We start from the raw sequence: 18,952 nt of genomic DNA on the forward strand, positions 1-18,952 counted from the left end.
CTCCAGCCATAATGCTGGTGTTCCAATTATTACCCTGGTGTTCTCTGTCCACAGCGTGGCATAGAGTGTTATAAACTCAGGGACCCCACAACCCCCTTTCCAATTGTTAAAGGCCGTTGCCCAGTGAGAGAAAAAAAAATCAAGGAAAACTGTAGATTACATGGTGTATGTAATTTTGCAGTTCTATATTTTGGGGCGGTAATTTGCCCCTAAATCAATTGGGAGCTGCCTCTAATAAACGATGTGTCCACAGAACAGAACTTTACAAAGTGATGAATTGGTTGCTGTGGCCTCTCAGCATCCTCTTTGGTGGAGTAGCTCCCACTTCGAAGGCTGTGCAACGTACAGCGCTGGGTGCCAGAGGACACCCTGCCTTTCCAGTTCGCCTCCTTAGATTTACCCGTAGCCCAGCCCCCGTCCTGAATTTTGCCCCTGGACATAATTATCACTAATATACAGTACTCTGCTGCTTCCCTAGTTAAATATATTATTAGGAGGCATCTGCGGCTATAAGAGGTGGGCCATTATATTCCGTTTAATACTCTCTGAAATATGACATTCTCTGACTCCATAGTTGATGGTTAGGGTTGTTTACGGGTGTTTCTACTCAAAGAAATTTCTCTTTAGAAAAAAGAGCGAGCCCTGGATGGTGTGGCTCAGTGGACTGAGTGCTGGCCTGTGGGCCAAGGGATCACTGATTCCATTCCCAGTCAGGGCACATGCCTGGGTTGTGGGCCAGGTCTCCAGTGGGGGGTGCGTGAGAGGCAACCACACATTGATGTTTTTCTTCCTTTCTCCTTCCCTTCTCTCTCTAGAAATAAATGAATAAAATCTTTGCAAAATAATAAAAAATAGAAAAGAGAAAAAATATCCGTTTTCAACACAGTAAAGCTGAACTCTGCCTTCCCAAGAAAGGAAATATTTTTAAATTATTTCTGAAGTCAGGAATAAGCAAATCTTCCAGTGTATTTAGGTTTCAGAACCATTATTTCCCAAAGGGCTCAGATAGCTTTATTGTACTTTGGACTTCTTGTTGAGTCCGTTCCCTGTAATTTGTGTGCTTTTTAAACTTTCAATCTAGAAGCAGTTCTGGTTGAATTTTCCAACATATATAATCCCAAGTGATTGTGCCTTGGTTGAAGTGGGAAGACCCTTCTTTCTATGCTTATAAGGAAACAAATTAATGGTGGAGAATGGATTGGAAAGCTTGAAAGAAGTTAGATTTTAGAATCAGATGGAAATGTTAAATTAAGATGCCTCTTTTCCCTCTGAGAAGAGACTCAAATGAAAATCATGTTTAGTTCTGTGCTTATGCAGATCTCTCAAATCCCTTCTATGAGGAACTGTCACTTTCAGACATAATTTTAGGGACTACTTAGGAAGCAGGCGGGGAAGAACCCATAAACAACATGCATTTTTAAGTTTCGTTGCCCAAGCATCAAGGGGCAATCGAATATCGGGTCGTCACTCTCCCCAGCGCTACACAACCCAGACTGATACAGGTCTAGGCCCGTAACTGTGTGTCTTGGGGGTTAAAATGGGCATGTGTTACAATAGCGTTGCACACAAAGCAACAACCACATTTCTGACTCGGTCGTGTGTGCTTTTTGCTCTTCATACCCTAGTTCTCCCTACTTTTTATTTTTGTTTTTATTGCTCTTGTTAATGGCTCTTCTCCCATATACCACCCACTCCTGTCTTTAATTCCCACCTGTCTTAAACTCTCTTTCTAAATGTGTTGAGTCAGGGGTCGCTGGTCCAGATAGATTGCTCTGCTGCATGTTCGTTGTTGCAGCCGCTCCTACTTCACTGCCATGCTCGCATGTAGCCTAGAGACTGTTAAGTTATGCTCACGTTTTCATTCTCCTTCTGCTCTCTTTCGCCAGTGGGATGCTGTGGTTTCAAATGCTACGTGAAAGCATTCATTCTCACAGTAACAATAATAGCTAAAATCTGTTAGTATTCCCTGCATGCTCAGCACTGAATTCTGTAACCCGCACAACAGCCCTACAGAGTAGATGCTGTATTAATGTATCCATTTTACAGATGAAAGTAACTAAGACCGAGAGGTAAATACGTAGCCACACAGCTCAGACAGGGTGGCGCAGAGACAGGAACCCAGACGGGCCATCCTGGGCTCCTACTCACTGCACCACAGTGTGTCCTGCAGGAAGGGGGTATCGGCAGACCCCTTCGCAGATTCAAGATGGTCACACACAGAGGCACACACACACACACACACACACACACACACACACACACACTTTTTAGTTGTACTTACAAGTGATGTGTTGAAAAGTCAGTGTGCTTTTTCACACATGTACAATTCTCTTTTTTAACTAAAAAAATAAATGTTTAAGCCTTTACATTGTCTAATTACAGAAGCAATACATGATCATTGCTACCCAAGTTTAAAATAGATACAGAAAGAAGAAATAAAAGCCACTGTAAATTTATCACCCAGAAGTGGTAAACACCTCTCTGTTAACACCTTTTTCGTATGTTATTCTTCAGACTAATTATTTATGCATTTGTAGGCATCACTTTTCTACAAAAAAAGGAAGTATTCTGTGCATACTGTCTTATAACCTATTTTTAAACACGATATAATTTGAAATATTTTTATTTTGATAAATGTTCACCCTCAATATTATTCGTGGTAGTCGATCAGTAGTCCAATTTATAACTGAACCAAACTCAATTTAACCAGTTTTTGTTAGTCATTAGGTCATTTCAAATTTTTTCAAACTATAACCAGTACTATGGATGATAGCCCTGTACTTAAATCTTTTAAACTGGTCTGATTACTTCCTTACAGTAAGCCATGAAATGTGTAATGGCTGTGTCAAAGGGTATCCACATCCTGAAACTGGGTAAGAATTGCCAAATTACCTTCCAAAACCCTCATTCTGGTTCAGACGCCCAGAAGCAGGACATGGGAACATGTTGACATTTGCAGGTCGCCTCCCTCGGGGCACACACTTAACATCCCGGGCACACTGCCCGCTGAGGGAGAACAGGGGAGCTTTTACGATGAACCGCACACCCTCAGCACGAACCCTGGGCTTACCAACTGTATCTGACTGACACCAATTCTAGGTGTAACTCTACAGTCTGTCTTTACAACCTGAACTCTATATTTTATATGAAGAATGCTTTATACTTTCATAGTCCCTGAGAGATCATGGGAGAATTCAATAATTCCTAATTGCTCAGAAGACTAAGAGCTGTAGTTAAATGCTAACTAAAGATTTTTAGAAATCCCCTGTCAAGTGGAGATGCATCTGTTTTGACCAGTTACCCTCTCCCTGAATTAATGTGGGGTGCAGCGCATCTGACTTTACCTGCGCAGCAGCAGAGAGTGGTTCTGACAGTGACTTTCCATCAAACTGATTGACTGCCCTTCTAGGGCAGAAGTTCTCAAAGTGTGGTCCCCAGATTGGCAGCATCTGGAAATGTACTGGAATTGGAAAACCTTAGGCCCTTCCTCAGGCTTAGTCCATTCAGGGTACTGTAACAAAAATACTGCACACTGGGAGGAATTCATTTCTCACAGTGCCGGAGTCCCGGAAGACCAAGGTCAAGGGACTGGCAGGTTCGCAGTCTGGTGGGAGCTCTTCAGGTTCACGGAGAGCGGACTTTTCACTGTGCCCTTAAGTGGCAGGAGCAGCACCGGAGCTCTGTGGGGTCTCTTCTAAGCACACTAATCCCATTCATGAGGGCTGCACCATCACGCCATAATCACCTCCCAAAAGCCCCACCTCCGAAGGCTACCACATCGGGTGTTAGAATTCAATGTAGGAATTTTGGAGAGACAACAATACTCAGTTCACAGCACTTACCAAACCAGAGACTCCAGGGGTGAATCCCTACAGTCTATTATTTACCAAGCCCTCCTCATGATTCGAATGCCCCGGAAAGTTTGAGAACCACAGCCTTGGTGCTCTGGGCATTCCAGTAAGGTTGCTGTGTAGACAGGCTGCCCGGGTCAAATTGTCCTACCACACTGCCTGGGAGCCAGCTAGGGGGACAGAGATGCAGGGCACCACTTTGTGCTGCTCCAGATTTGGCCAGGGTGTGAGCTACCCTGAGGGGAGAGCAGCCGTGGCTAATGCCGGAGGAGGAGTTTGAATGGCAGCTTGCCCAAGGTCTGTTCCCGTCACATGGTCTTCCACGGACTCTGCTCACCCGGCCTTTTTATCAGAGTTCCTAGGACCAGAAAAGCCCTTGAGAGGTCATTTGGCCTTATTTCCCAGCCAAATGAGACTTACCCCTAAGTCATTAGTGACAGATGAAAGTCCAGACTATTTTTAAAGTATGCTGAGGGAGAAACTTCCAGCTGCCCCTAGTAATCACTCTGCCCTCTCAAGAAGCCTTTCCTCAGCTCAGGCCTTGCAATTTGAGCTGGGTTTCTGTTGCAGAAATGAAGGCTTCTCACCTTGAGGCTGCGATCTGTGAAGTTTTTGCCACTCCAGTAGGAGTCTCTCGGTGCATCTTCACTCACATCTGTGGTTCACCGAGTTCTTTGAAGGCCTCCCTGCCTGGCTCTGGGCACTGGGTTCCCTGGAAAGTTTGCTGAGCTCTGTGCGTGTCAAGAGGTTGGCACTGTTGGTGGTGCTGGCATCAAGCTCATTACCATCAACAGTCACAGGTGTCAGCAGCTGTCAGATTGAACCCTATGAAATTGCCGATATTCAGCCCTTTTTGACCCAAAAAAGTGGCAATTTCACGGGGTCCAACATAAAACCATGTGCTAGTCATTATGGGGGAGACAAACTGAGAAAGGTGTGGGCCATCCTCAAGGAACTTCCATGTAGTGAGGGAAACAGACAACCCTGAGACCCAGGGCAGAGGTCACGGGGCACATGGGGGGAGCAAGAGGTAAGCCATCCTATTAGGCTCTCCCCAGAAAGTGACCTTTCAACTGAGTTCCGAAAGGTGAGAGTTCATGTCTAGTGGCTGACCTGTGGTCTGCTTTTTGTCTCTGATCACCCCTGGAGCAGACGCAGTTCCTGCGCATGGAACCACCGCAGGAGCACTTGTCTTGTGTATTGTTCTTAATCATTTGCAAGTCACCTAGGGCTACCAAACGTCATTGTTTGATCCTGTTTTCATTTAATTTCTAAAACTGAGTATAATAATTTAGTGTTGAAACTAAGGGAAGTGTTCCATGGCAAAATTAACTGTAACGACTCAGCACTGAATATCTAACTAAAAAGGGTTCTCAAGGTAGCCACACGTAGGTTAAAATTATACTCCAAGCTGGATGGCAGTACACCATCCGGAAAGCTATTGCCCAGTCTGTGCTCAAAAAACACTGGAAATGATCAGGGCATTGAAGGAGTGAAGGGACGGCGACATGATCCCCACAGACCACCTCGCTTTGTCCTTCTCCTTACTGGTTATGGGGCGCAAACGATTCGAATCAGGAACGCAAACATCAAACCCAGCACTACAGCTCATGACGTGGTGCTCTGGGCCGTCGGCCTGTTTGTACTTCACCACCCTTGTGGCCGGAGGCATGTCCCTGCGGTCTCACAAGGATCCCCTTGTACTGTGGACTTTGCATTAGAAGATGAGAAACTCTTCGTAATGTTTGGGACATGTGAAGCTAAAATAAAAGCACCAGTGGTCATTTCTGACCTGATACAAAAATTCCAAGCTGTTAAGATTAGTAAATAAAAAGGAAAAGAAAGAAGATGGTGATTTCTATCCTTGCTAAATCCAAAAATATCTCTTTAAAAAAATGCTCTAAAAGGGTTTAATCACTTTACCTGTTAAGAGCAATAGTCTGGGTGTCTAGCTCCAGATGGGAAATTCTGATCCCTGTTCTGAGCAATGAACGCTTCCAGACAACATAACCCCAAGTGGTAAACGTAAGGCTGTCTCCAGATTTGAGCTTCAGAAGTTGCGTTTATTTTAGGTTTCAGAAATGAACACTACCTGGATGAAAGAAGGTGAAGGGATTAGCCAAAGGACACATAGGCATGACCCACGGACACAGACAACAGGGTGGTGACGGCCACAGGGAAAGGCCGGGAAGTAGGGTTTGGGTGGATAAAGATAAAAAAATGTAACATTAGTTCTATAAACTAAATGTTTCTCTTGGAAAAGCAAAAGGATGGACCTTGATTTGGGAAACTGTGAACAAGGTGGCTGAACAGTACTCTGACTCTCTCGGCGGGAGCCAGGCTGCTGTGGCCCAGGATGGCTGGGAATGCGGCCCAAAGGAAAACCATAAATTGACTTAAAACAGTATGAGATTTTTTTCTGTGAATGTGTCACAATGTATTTAATGTGTGGCCCAAGACAACTCTTCAGTGTGGTTCAGAGATGCCAAAAGGCTGGACACCCCTGCTAGAGGTTAGGTGAATTGGGGGCGTCACCCACGAGCTGCCTAGGTACCCAGAGGTCCTTATGACAGACGAGACTGTGCTGTAAAGTTGTCACTGAAGACAGAGAGTTCCAGGGCTCTGGGAAACCTTCAAAATGCACAGACGATGGGGGAGGGAAAGCAGCCGGAAACAAAAGGCTCCACAACACTGGGTTTGCCCAGAGCCTCTGAGAACAGGGGCCTGATGAGGAGAATTCAGGTTCTGCAGATAAATCAGGCCTGAGTTTTAACCTCACATGTGGGAGTCCGGGCTCTGCAGCAGAGCTGCAGGGAGGTCCTAGCAACCAGTTGCCTGGCAGTGCGCGCTCCCTAACTCAAGCGGTGGGGTCCGAGCAGGTGTTGGACAGGCATGCAAGGCCACCCCCCACTGCCATTCACAGACGCCCGTGCACGGCCTGCGTCATTGGTGCCCGCCGCCGCCTCCAGTGAAGGGAGCGGGGGTTCTTGGCACCTCAAAAGAAAAAGACACGACCACCCTCCACTTTTCTTCTGTGCCCAGCTTGGCTGAGCCTATGGTGTGCAATCTAATGAAAGTTGCAACTCCTCCCTGTGCCAGCCACTGAGCTGGGCACAGATTTGTTGGCTGTTTTAGTCCTCAGGGCAACGGGCACTGTTCCCACCTTCTAAGGAATCTTCTTCACATCCAGCTCTCAGCCTTCTTCCACCTGTGTCTCAGGTTCCTTCATTGACTCTTCTTCCCGCCCCAGCCCTGACGCAGTCACCTTTTCCCCGAGGGGTGGTTCTCCGACCTCCTTTCATTCACTCCTTGAGCCCCTTCCTCTGCTCCCATCTCCTCAGCCACCCCGTCTATGTGGGTGGACTTCCAGATCTAATTCTTGTTTCCAGTTTCCCACTGGACATCTCTACCTCCTCATCCAACCGAGCACATTCAAAAGGATTTTGTGCAAAAGCATGCTCCCTCCCGTATTCCTTATCTCAGTGGATACTCTCTCTACCTGTGACGTCCTTCTGCTCACTCATCTTCAGTGGTGGATCGTGTAGCAGATCCTCCTGATCTTCCCCATTGGAACCATGGCTCCCTATTCCATCTGCAGCGCCTCTACTTCCACCCCGGGGGCTTAGGGTCTCTCGTCTAAGCCTGCACCACAGCTTCCCACCTTCCCTGCACTCAGCTTCTTGTGGTTCCTTACCATCCAACCGCCAGAGCTCTTTCTCCACAACACAGGTTTGACTGTATCCCTCCCTACGCAAAAGCTGCCAGTGACCCCTAGCTTAGCAAAGCAAGTCGCGGCTTTCCAAACCCACTGCACCAGCCTCATCTCCCACCAGTCCCCCACACCCTCCACAGTCTTTCTTATTTCCAGGTGTATGTGTGTGTGCATGCTGATTCTGCCGCTACAACAGCCTCTTTGGTCCTCTTTTGCCACCTGGAAAATTCTTATGCAATTTTTTTAAAAGCCAGTGGCTCTGGAGACACTCTGTTCATATCTCTGTCACATTGTCAATATTTGTATTATAGCTGTTCATTGCATCAGCCCCAGCCAGGACTGTGCTGCTCCTCCTCATCCTCTTTCCCACCCAGGCCAGGCACAGGCTCAGAATCCTTCCCGAGCAGCAGACGGCAGCTTGCACGCAGTCTGAGGTCTGTGTCATGTCCCCTGGGGTACCCCCCGAGTTTCTCCAACACGAAGCTCAGTGAGCTGCCTGAGTGGGCTTTTCTTTTTTCGATGTTTAATTTGGGGGCGAATCACTAAATAAACATTGGTACTTTAACCTTACATTAGCTATACGTTGTTTCATGTCACCTACTAGTAGGTCTGCTCAGGAAGGCACATTCATGGCAGGAGATGAGCCAGGTGTTCTGCTGCCTTCATCGTTACTCTCGGCAAAGGAGTCCTCAGGACACGTGTTCCATCCACAGAGCCTTCCTGCCTGTGCCGGCCACAGACCCCTCTCTCTGCAGAATTCAGCCCATTTCTTCTAGCCTTGCCATTGACTTATCTTGCACATTCTTACGAGTGGGTTGGATAAAGCATTAAAAAGATAAAAATATCTAACCTTACATTCCAATTTCATAATATCTCTTTTAAGAAAATTGGTGAGTTTGGGTAGTTTTAAAACTAGTTAAAAAGCCCTTCAAAGGGGCTGCTTTTTTTTCAATCCTGCATGAAACACCTAATAAATATTAAGTAGTAATCCTTTATCTTTGATAAGGGTATAGCAACTATCAAAAAGATGTCAAAATGATCAGGACCATGTGAAACACCTCTCGGTGGCTCGTGTCAAAGAGGCAATAAAGTCCTCATTATTGAGTTCAGTGGCTGCCTGTTCACACTATCCGACTGAGAGCCTTCTTTGGTTCGGGCCACATGTCAGAATTTAAAAATGGGAAATTGGGTGATATGCATAAATGAAGAAATTTTTTAAGTTCCTATTTTCTCCCAAGTCCCTTAATACAAGACAGCTGGTTGAGGGATGCTCCAAGTAGAAGGTTCTTGCGTGTCAGTCATCAGAGTGTGAGAAGCAGTGAACAGAACGATGAGAAAGAGAACAGTGTGGGGGGGTGGGAGGGGTCTGCAGAAGCCCGCCGCCTTGCTCAGCTCCAGCAACCATTCCCCACAGAGCTGTGAAGCCTGTTCAGTTTACTTTTTAATCAATGTATGATGTCAGTGAATTATTGAAATGGTTTCCACTCACCTTTTTATGTGTTTTCTTTCCTGTTATGTTCTCACCTGTCTCGTCTGGAACACCCATCAGGCTAACTGTCAGGTAGGTTCTCCTGGAGGTTTAATGTGGTTATCAGGGGATTATCCGTAGCGGGGAGTGAAGCCATCTGACGGCTGGTGGCCCGGGTGTGTGGAAAAACTGACCCAAACAGGCACACGCTAAAGCATGGGACACTCTGTGCAGATGCACAGAGCTGGAGAAGCTGCCAGCTCCAAGCACAGCGAGCCTGTCTGCGCATCTGTAATGAGAACTTAGCCTAAGAGAGCAGAGCAGTGCGCAACGGTGAAGCGAGTTACCTGGACTGGCTGCTTTTGCTGTGGCTCAGAACTCAGGCTGCGCCCACAGAGCTTAATTGTTATGGTCCGTGTTATATCCCACATGGTCACAGTGATTCTGCTGTAAATAGACTATCGGCTTTCATGGATTTGGCCAGGTTCAAGAAAAATTGACAGCGATGTAGTTCAAATCCCCCTTTTAAGTATGTATGTAGACATCCCGTGCCCCTGGACGAAAGCGAGCGACTAGGAATGAAAGAGTGGTCGCGTATGTTTTGTTAATGCTAAACTCACCCTTGGAGTCAATCCAACATGGTTTAACTCGAGTCAAAAGAATCGTCGCTTGAAATTGCAGTAGGAGATAGAGCGGCTCGTTCTCCCTTTGGAGACGGGGAAAAGGGGTATTCCTGCACCCTCGCAAAGCAGCAGGAAGAGCTCCTTGTAGATCCTGAAGTGCAAGACAGACTCTTTACGAGCCCAAACCATAGCTAAGCCCAGGGGAAGGTAGGCACTCACTTAAAGTGTGTTTGGCGGGGGGGGGGGGGGGGGGGGGGGGTTGTTGTTGAGATCATTTTTCTCTTTCAAGAGAGAAAAATTATGTACTTTAGTTGCCATGCAACACAAACTGCTCTGACAGCTTTCTAATTTTAATTTCAGAAGTCTACAGAGCAAATGAAGAAGGTCCCTACTATTATCCTTTCAGTCTCATATAAAGGAGTCAAGTTTATTGACGCAACAAATAAGGTGGGTGCCGCACCTTAGACCCCTACGTCTAGACTCTGACATCCTTCGTTTCCCATCATGCCCTACGCGCCCCGTTTTAATGACGCCCCGCCCCCAAGCTCCCTAAACACAACTGTAGACGCACACAGTGTATGCAGGACGCGCTTCGTTTGGGGGTTGATCTGGGTTCCTATACGTACTCTGCTTTCACTTTTCCGTGGTGTCTTCTCTAGTAGACTGTGGCCACCTACTGTCTGGCATGTCCCTTTGGACCTAGAGGACATTAGGACAGGGAAAAGTTGTATGAAGGATAAAAATGCAGCCGTGTCCTCATTCCTCCCTGCGAGGAAACGTCACCAGGTGGAGCGCCAGAACAGTCGTCTGTCCCTTTCTCCAGAGATGCACATGTCCTTTCTTCCGATACGTGCAGTGAATACCTCCCACAAGGAACACATCCTCTGCCTTTGATATTTTATAATTGCGTTTAATTCTCAGTTACTGAGTGGAAAAGAGAATTTCAACTGTATTGTTTTCTTAAGAGACATAGTCAGAAAAGAAGCCCAGGCCGTGCTGAGACTCTGCTGGGATGTTGTCCTCACAGTGGGAAGAGTGGGGGGACCCTAAGGTCAAGGGTGGTCAGCTGCGTTGCATTTTACATAAAACGTGTCCCAGGGTTCCTTTCTTGGCAAAGATGACAGAGCACCAGAAAGCTTGGGGGTGCACTCTCACTCTCCATAAACCCACAGCTGACTGGCTTCTCCTGAGAAAATGCCCCAACATCCATGTGTTTTATTGTTACACCTTCCAGCTGGTACAGTATAGAAAGAGGGGAAAGGAGGTGATGCCCACTGGCAATACCATGTATTTTCTGGACTCCCCACCCACACCTCCCCCTGGACCCACTCCATTTGGGAGAAAGGGTGCAGATAGTCATGAAACAGATGAACTTGAACAATGGGAACTCGGGACCGGAGCAGCTAGATTCAGATACGGGGTTGGGGGCTGGGGGCAGGGGTGGGGAAGTCCAATGGGCAATGATGCCTGGGTGTCTATAATAAACCCGAGCATCTGAATCAACCAATTCAAGGTTTTCTTGATTTTTTTGGTAATGAAGAAGATTGCCACATCAGCAGTCAGGTATGCCAAAGCTTCCCAATCTACTTAGGTAAACAACCTCCCAGTCTTAGAAACAGTTCAGAAAGCCAAGCAGAAAGCTTACACCCTGGCGTGGCCGTGCTGGCTGATGATACCCAAAGCACATGGGACACTGGCTTTGACTCTGCAACGTGCTGGTGCCGGCTGTGGCTGTCAGGTCACAGTTTTGGAGACTTAATCAGAAAAAACCCAGGGACTGCATGCTTTTTTATTTCTTGGAAGCATTTTTGCTCATGCATAAATTTACATTATCCTTAAATTATAGTCATTTGGTTTAAAAAGTTCCAAAACTCTAGAATGCTCATTGAAGATACCATGGCTATTGCTGTATCTAAATTTCAAGAAAGGCTTTGGCATTGGGCGTGGGGAGGTTCCTAACCTGAGGCAACTGTCTCCACCTTATTTGCATTTGAAAACCATGAAGAGCGATGTATTTCAGTGTATGACTTTGACATTCTCCTAGATGAGCCACCTTAGCAAGCTCGGGTTCTAACAGTTTCTAAACAAGCAGTATTTGCCCTGCAAAGTTCTGAGGGTCTTCAGGCTGTCATTCCAGGGAGTGGTTGGTATTACCGCATGTATGTGTATTAATAGCATCCTCTGTGTTCCACTCTCCGTGATCAGAGGAATGAGAGAGAGCTTTGTCAGTTCTGTTGCATTCTGCTTATGGACACATCAAGGGTTGTACAACTAGATCTTTATACCTTGAGGAGACACTCCTTCTTCAGTCGCCAATAATTGGTAGATCTCTGCCCACAGATGACTGCTCTTTGGAAGTAGAAGCATCAGAAGATATGAAAAAGACAATTTTGTGTGAATAAAGACACTAAATAAAGAAGGCCAGCATATCTTTTAAGTCCCTAAGGCAGCCCTCTGCATAATTTGAAATCTAGAGCAAAGGCAAAGTGCATATGATGGTGATGACGAGTGTAACCAACCTCTTCATGACCATATGACATGTGCCTGGATTTTGCACTAATGTGGAGACATTGACCTCAACTGATGGCGATCCAGGGTCCCCCTCCCAGTGTCTGGCAGTGTAGCTCATGGGCCCCAATCTGACAGTGGACAGTAAGCGAGCAGTGACTCAGGGAACCAGGCTGGTGGCTGCTGTGTGAGAAGCCAAAGTAGAGAGATTATATATATATTTTTAAATGGTGCAAAGCTACCCCGCGGGGTTTGACTGTAGGAGGCTGAGAAATGCTGCCACCAACCAGGCTGCAGAAGGGGTGGAGGACCCATGGCTGAAGGGTTGCGGCCCCTCAAGTTGTGGCGTGGAGGGAGTGGTGCTCCGACACCTGGACTGTAGCAGCGTCTGCAGTGGCATGTTTGTCACTTTCTTCTGTAGCAAAGACCGGCCTCTAATGCCCTCAGCGGGAAAGGAGCAGATGGACAAACCCCAGAGTCCTGCCGTTGGTCTGTACCAGAGATTTCTCCCCTGGGAAGCGTTGTCTTGGTGGCCACTCTGATTTGAAGTGAAGGATGGGGGACATGTAGACCGTTTGGAAGACTTTGCCACTTTAGTTACTAGTGGCCACTAGGACTGTCATAAGACACAACCGAAGTCACACCTGCACATTCCCGTTCATATTTTCATTGTGTTTTCTTCAAAGAGGGCCTTCCCTTTAACCCTGCTCTGGCACAATAGAGAGGGTTGTTCAACCTGCCCTGGACAGGTGGAGTCCCCAAGGTTGCAGACCCCTTGCTAAGTTGGCCTTGGAGAAGGACTAACACTTGACTTTCCCATCCCCTAACCTAACACTTGCTCTGTTTCTCCACAGATGCCTTCCACCAACTAGTTTGAGGTGTAAGGGATAATTGTGTCGACTTCTCTTCCATTCCTCTCACCCCCCCCATTAGACTATGTGAAGGTCTAACACAAAGCATTGCTTCCCTTTACTCTAATAAATAAGTGGCTTTGGCCAAGTTCAAGGGAAAGGGTTAGGTGCCTAGTTGCAAACTCAGATGTATTGCCTAGTAACTCAGGAAATGAATCACTAACCCCGATTCAAGGAGGAAGAAGCGGGAAATGATCTTGAATTAGAAATGGAGCCTGGCATTGACGTAGCACAAAAATGTGGTAGAGGGAGCACAGCAGCTTCCACACGCGCCGCTCACAGCCAGCTCAGCACGACATTCGGCCCAGAGGACCGGGACCGTTTAGGTGCAGACCCGTCTTCAGCTCAGCAGGGTCTTCCAGAGGTGGCACGTGCCCACGTCCAAGCCTGGGGTGCAGGTGGGCTGCCTTTAGCCTCCCTGCTCGGCCCCCTCCTCCGTCTTCCCACCCTGCTAAGTTAGGAACCACGTGGTACCAGGGCTTGATTTTTGTTTGCTTGCTTGTTTTGAATACCAACCTCAAACAGGGCTGGCTCATGCTGATTTTTAGACAAACAATTTGGAAGATTTGCCAAAACTAGTGGCTATTGTTTTTTGGAGTCAAGTAAAGAGCCCTGTAAGCCTGCGTGCTTGTGAGGAGCGTCACCCACTCTGTGGTTGTCGGGAGTCGGCCTGGGGTTCTTCCTCCACCGGGACCCTACCTGTCGGAGTCCAGAACAAGGAAAGTGGGGAGAGGCCAGTTTCTGGGCTCCATTATTTCTTTACCACAACCAAAAATCCTCCATCGTTCCTCCTCAGAACCAAAAATTCTACTCTACGCCTGCCAACCAGACATCCCTTTAGCTGTTTCTCAATGTAATAAAACGCAACAGATGGAAAAGCCACCTCTTCTTGTTGAAAGATGCTGCCCAAGTTTCTATCCTAAAGAAGTGGCAAGGCCAGCCCTTCCCTTGAGCTTGAAAAGCTCTAGACTCCTTAGAACTGGGTTAGATATGGAGGCTGAGCAGCGTAACGGGTTCACTCTGAACCAGGTGTGTCCCCTGTCCCCGTGATGACGTCAGCGTGACAGCAGCATGTCAGGAGTGAGATCCTAAACCCTCACCGTATTCTAGCACTGCAGGTGCATCAGGTTCTACCCAAAAACACCTCCCTGCACAAGCCATTGGTGTACATTCATTTAACATGTTTTCCACTTACAGTTCCTATATTCAATGTTATTTTGTGTTAGTTTCAGGTGCACAGCATGCTGGCTAGACAGTCACACACTTTACAAAGTGCTCCCCCCACCCTGGTATTTCCAGTACCCACCTGGCACCATCCGCAGTTATTACAGTATTATCGACTGTATTCCCTACGCTGTACTGACATTCCCATGGCTATTTTATAACTACCAACTTGTATTTCTCAGTCCCTTCACCTTTTTCACCCAGGCCCCCAAGTTCCCTCCCCTCTGGCGATCATCAGTCTGTTCTCTGTGTCTGTGAGTCTTACCAGCATATTTTAAGTGCCAGTTAGGATGGTAAAATATCAGTTACCCTTAATTGGGTACAGAATATTTTTACCAGCCCACCTTTCCCGCAATTTAGACTGTGGGAAGAAAGAAAATAAAAGTTTCAAAAGTGGGAGATGAGGCTAATTTCAGAACATGGAGCAGCGCAGAGGAGAGGAGGCTGGATGAGCAGTTAAAAGACATCCCTGGGCCCCTAGTAAATAGAGAAGTGGGGGGTGGGGTCCAGAAAATCAGGGGGAGATCAAGAAGACGTGAGGAATGTCTTAGATGGGGTTGCTAAACAATAAATACTTATTCCCCATAGTCTGGAAGCTGGGAAGTCCAAGGCCCAGCGGCCAGCAGATTCGGTGTGAGGGGAACCCATTGCCCGGCTCAGACAGATGGCTGTCTTCCTGCCTTGTCCTCACAGGGCAGAGAAAGCGAGCTGGCTCAGCACACGGGTGCGCACCCCATTCGAGAGGGCTCTACCCTCGTCACCCAGTCGCCTCCCAAAGACCTCACTCCAAACACCATCACAAGGGGGCTTAAGCTTCCCAGGCGTGAGCTGGGGAGGACACAGCCCTGCGGTCCCTAATACAGATCTCCGAAGACACGCTTTATCTACTTCACCCTTTGCCCAGGGCCACGATGCCGTCACACCCGTTGAAAATCATCAAGCATGGCGTCTTATGATTTGGGAAGATTTGGGGAACTGGGCTCCATGAAAGCCACAAGGCATTTTTCACTGCAACGCTTTCCCAAAGGAGTTCACCCACCTGCTGCTGAAATTGCTGAAGAACACGAAATTCCAGTGGAGTTAACAGCTGGGGCCAATGCGCTGTTTCCAGCAACAGCGGAGAAGGGGTAGGGGGGACCCAAACCCGCAGAGTCTTCCCGAGCCATTCACAGCCCCCAGGGAACACCATGGGGGGGCTCTCAGCGCCTCTTTCCTTGTACCTGTGAAGGCTTCGTAGGTCTTACTAGCCTCACTCCTGCCTAATTTAGAACTCGCCTTGAAGAAATGCTCTCCGCACGCCAGAAGAGGATCGTGACCTTCTGTTCGAAACCACATCTTGCAGCAGAGTGTTGCTTGTTTGCGGGATTCCAGTTTGCATTGGAGTTATTTTCGACAGAGTGCTGCCTGTAGTGTCGCTGGACAGGCCCCGGTGAAGAGTGTCCTCATTTCATTTTCTTTGACATGTTAATTCTCTAAGTGCTTCCCAGCCATTCTGCTCAGCAGAGTGAGGGCCATGAAGCTGTTGCGGGGGAGGGGGCGCTGGCAGGGAAGGGCGTTCTGACGCCTTTTCAGGCGTTGATGGGTGTACCTGGAACATTGTATTACCGACAGGTTATTTAAAACCGTTCAGTTAACAGTAATTAGGGTAACTAACATGTTGAGGGTACCAGCTGCAAAAACATAAGTGGGTTATTATTTTAAAAATTATCACACAATTATGTGAAATGTTTTGCTTTTTATATCCATTTCTGTATCAAAAGAAGTTTCTAGCAGGGGTTTGCAGCCAGTGATGCTCCTTGGTCATTTTGTGCTTCACAGTAATGGTACTTAAACGTTTCCTCCCTCACCTTCCATCAGTTATTCTCAGAGGCAGGTTGGGATGAGGCGGTCCGGGAGAGAAAGGGCGTAAGGACATGCCACCGAGAAAGAAATGGAGTGCGAGCTGTGTGGGGCGGAGGGACATTGTGGTTATGAGCCCAGACTCCCAGCCAGGCAACCCCAAATTTCAGTCCCTACACCACCATGTGCCTTGCGTGAGGCACTTCCATGCTCTGTGGTCCAAGTCCCCAACCTGTGTGTTGATGACACCCTGGCACTGCTCTTAGTTGTGCACAGTGGGTACAGCTAGTAAAGTGTCACCGGGACCCACCTCAAGCGAGGATCCAGGGCCTGGATAGTGCAGGCTGCTGTTGCCTTCATCCCTGCCCGGCACCTTTGCCTCCACGGAGTCTCCAAGAGACAGCCTCTGATGCTTCCACCTGCCTGCTGCCCACTTCTGCACCTGCCTTAGCTCTGGGGGAGGTGGGGCTGGGAGCAAGACCATGGGCAGGAAGACAGGGGCAAATTCCGCCTCCTTGGGACAGAGCTCCTCGCTGCATGCAGGGTGTGGCAGGTGACCCTTCCCAGACAGACGCAGCGGAGGCAGCCCTGCCCATCTCCTGGCGTATGTTGGGAATGGAAACAGTAAAGTGGTTAGTAATTACTTTTTCTAAACAGGTGCCTGATGAGCAGACTGCTCCTGTGTGCGGGCAGTACCGGGTGAGCACCTGGTGAGCCCTGCTGCTCCAGGGTGTGACTATTTTAGATTATTTTTAATTAAACGAAAACATCCCTTTCAGACCTGGCATTCATACCCACGAATAACACATTGGATCCTTTTGAATGTTGCTGGTCTAGAACATTCTAGGAAGGGAAGAAAGCAGCTGCTTCTCAGGTCACTGCCCTGGTTCTAAAATACGCTGGTTTGCAAAGGAAAACATCAGTCATTCGTGCCATTTCTTCCAGAACATAATTGCCGAGCATGAAATCCGGAACATCTCCTGTGCCGCCCAGGACCCAGAAGACCTCTCGACATTCGCGTACATCACGAAAGACCTGAAGTCCAACCACCACTACTGCCATGTGTTCACTGCCTTCGACGTGGTGAGTGCCCGCCCCCTTCCGACGGGTTAGCTGTTCCCCCAAACGGACCTGAGTGTTACTGAACGCCCAACTTGCAGTGAAGATACTTGGCATGTTTACCAAGTATCGGGTTGGCCAAAAAGCTCCTTTGGTGTTTTTTCTGTGAAACGGCTCTAGTGGCACTTAGTTGTCTTTAACATCATTTGAAACAATTTTGTCAGACTGCATTGTGACAGCTGTCATATCAGCATGTGTTTTTAAAAAGCTTACCAAAATTGGTGGATTTTTGCGTAGCCATGTTAACATTGAAGATGGAAGAAAATATGCAACATTTTCAGCATATTCTTTATTTTTTCAAGAAAGGTAAAAACACAGCTGAAACACAAAAAAGATTTGTGCAGTGTATGGAGAAGGTGCTGTGACTGATCACATGTGTCAAAAGTGGTTTGTGAAGTTACGTGCTAGAGATTTCTCACTGGACGATGCTCCACAATCGGGTAGACCAGTTGAAGTTGATAGCGATCAAACTGAGACATTAATTGAGAACTATCAGTGTTATACCACTTGAGAGATAGCCGAACTCAAAATATCCAAATCAATAAAGTTATTGGTGAAAATGCAATGTGAAAATGTGTCTTTAGCTTTATGAAAAAAACTAAATGAACTTTTTGGCCAACCCGATATTAAGGAACACCTGGTGTAAGGTAATTTGCAGACTCAGTGTCCTGAGCTTTTTCTGTAGAACTCTGCATCTTCCTGGCGTCTGAAATGTCACTGGTCGACTGCTAACTTCACTTTTCAGACTGGACGAACTCATTCTTTCACTGGGATCTGCCTTCCGGCCGCCTTGTTCCTTCACTGTGTCTGTCGGCTCCTCTGGTTGCCTTTTCTAAATAGTAGGACATAAAGGTCTGGGTTTGTGTGGAAGGAAAATAAATCCCAATGCCTCATCCAGTATTTTTGGTTTTCTATATTGAATAGCAATCAAATTAGACACCTACAAAAAATAACTGGGGACATCAAGGTTTGGTTTATTTGTTTTTTCCGATGTTAGTCTCATAGTGCTGTTCTTATGGTGTTATACCATGCATAGTCTTATTTGTCCTCAAGTCTAAAAACTAACCCATATATTACAAACCTGGACAATGGAAGTGATTCTAGAAAACAAGTGTTCCTTTAACACACACATGCACACACCCTCACGATGGTACGAATTGATTGGGGATGGCGCTAACACAGTGCATCTGGGCATTCAGGATTTGAAGCGGGCGGAACAGATATGGCTGTGACCGGGAAATAATTTGTAATCAGGAGAACTCCAAAATGTCACTTTAATTTGACAATTCTTCTCCCTTCAATGGGTTTGAAGTATACATAATTAAAGAATTGTATAAATATTGCCATGTAATGTACTCTTGGGAGTTCAATGTCATGGGCGGGACTGACTGCAACAGCCTATCTGAGTTCTGACAAACATGCACAGACCAGGGATCACCATAATGCAAAATGCACACCATTCCAAGGCCTGTGAGACTTGTGTTCGGAGCACTGGCATCATTCTGCACGTGGCTCATCCCTTTGAAAACAGGAAGGAGTGTTCGCATGCCTTTAAAAGTCTCCCTCTATTCTGGGAGGCATGAGGAGCATAATGGAAACGTGACCCAGGGTAGCAGTAAGGGCTGCAAAGGAAAGGTCGCTCTCAGTATCTCTGGATGCGTTTCTTGGCAGGGGATCAACAGTGTTGATCAAAGTTA

General features: G+C 47.2%; 1 protein-coding gene across 7 annotated transcripts in view; it reads left to right on the forward strand.

The window, feature by feature from the left end:
- The window catches only part of ANKS1B (ankyrin repeat and sterile alpha motif domain containing 1B), an 830,526-nt gene that overhangs the window by 792,511 nt on the left and 19,063 nt on the right, over positions 1 to 18,952 (forward strand). For all 7 annotated transcript variants that reach the window (XM_037160668.2, XM_037160669.2, XM_037160670.2 and 4 more), the window contains 3 exons: positions 9,113 to 9,124; positions 10,015 to 10,101; positions 17,082 to 17,219. In XM_037160668.2, the coding sequence (XP_037016563.1) occupies positions 9,113 to 9,124; positions 10,015 to 10,101; positions 17,082 to 17,219 (237 nt within the window). The remainder of the gene's footprint in view (positions 1 to 9,112; positions 9,125 to 10,014; positions 10,102 to 17,081; positions 17,220 to 18,952) is intronic.

Source organism: Artibeus jamaicensis, unplaced genomic scaffold (genome assembly GCF_021234435.1).
Source record: "Artibeus jamaicensis isolate MK-2021 breed Jamaican fruit bat unplaced genomic scaffold, CSHL_Jam_final contig_233, whole genome shotgun sequence".
NCBI classification, from domain to species: Eukaryota; Metazoa; Chordata; class Mammalia; order Chiroptera; family Phyllostomidae; genus Artibeus; species Artibeus jamaicensis.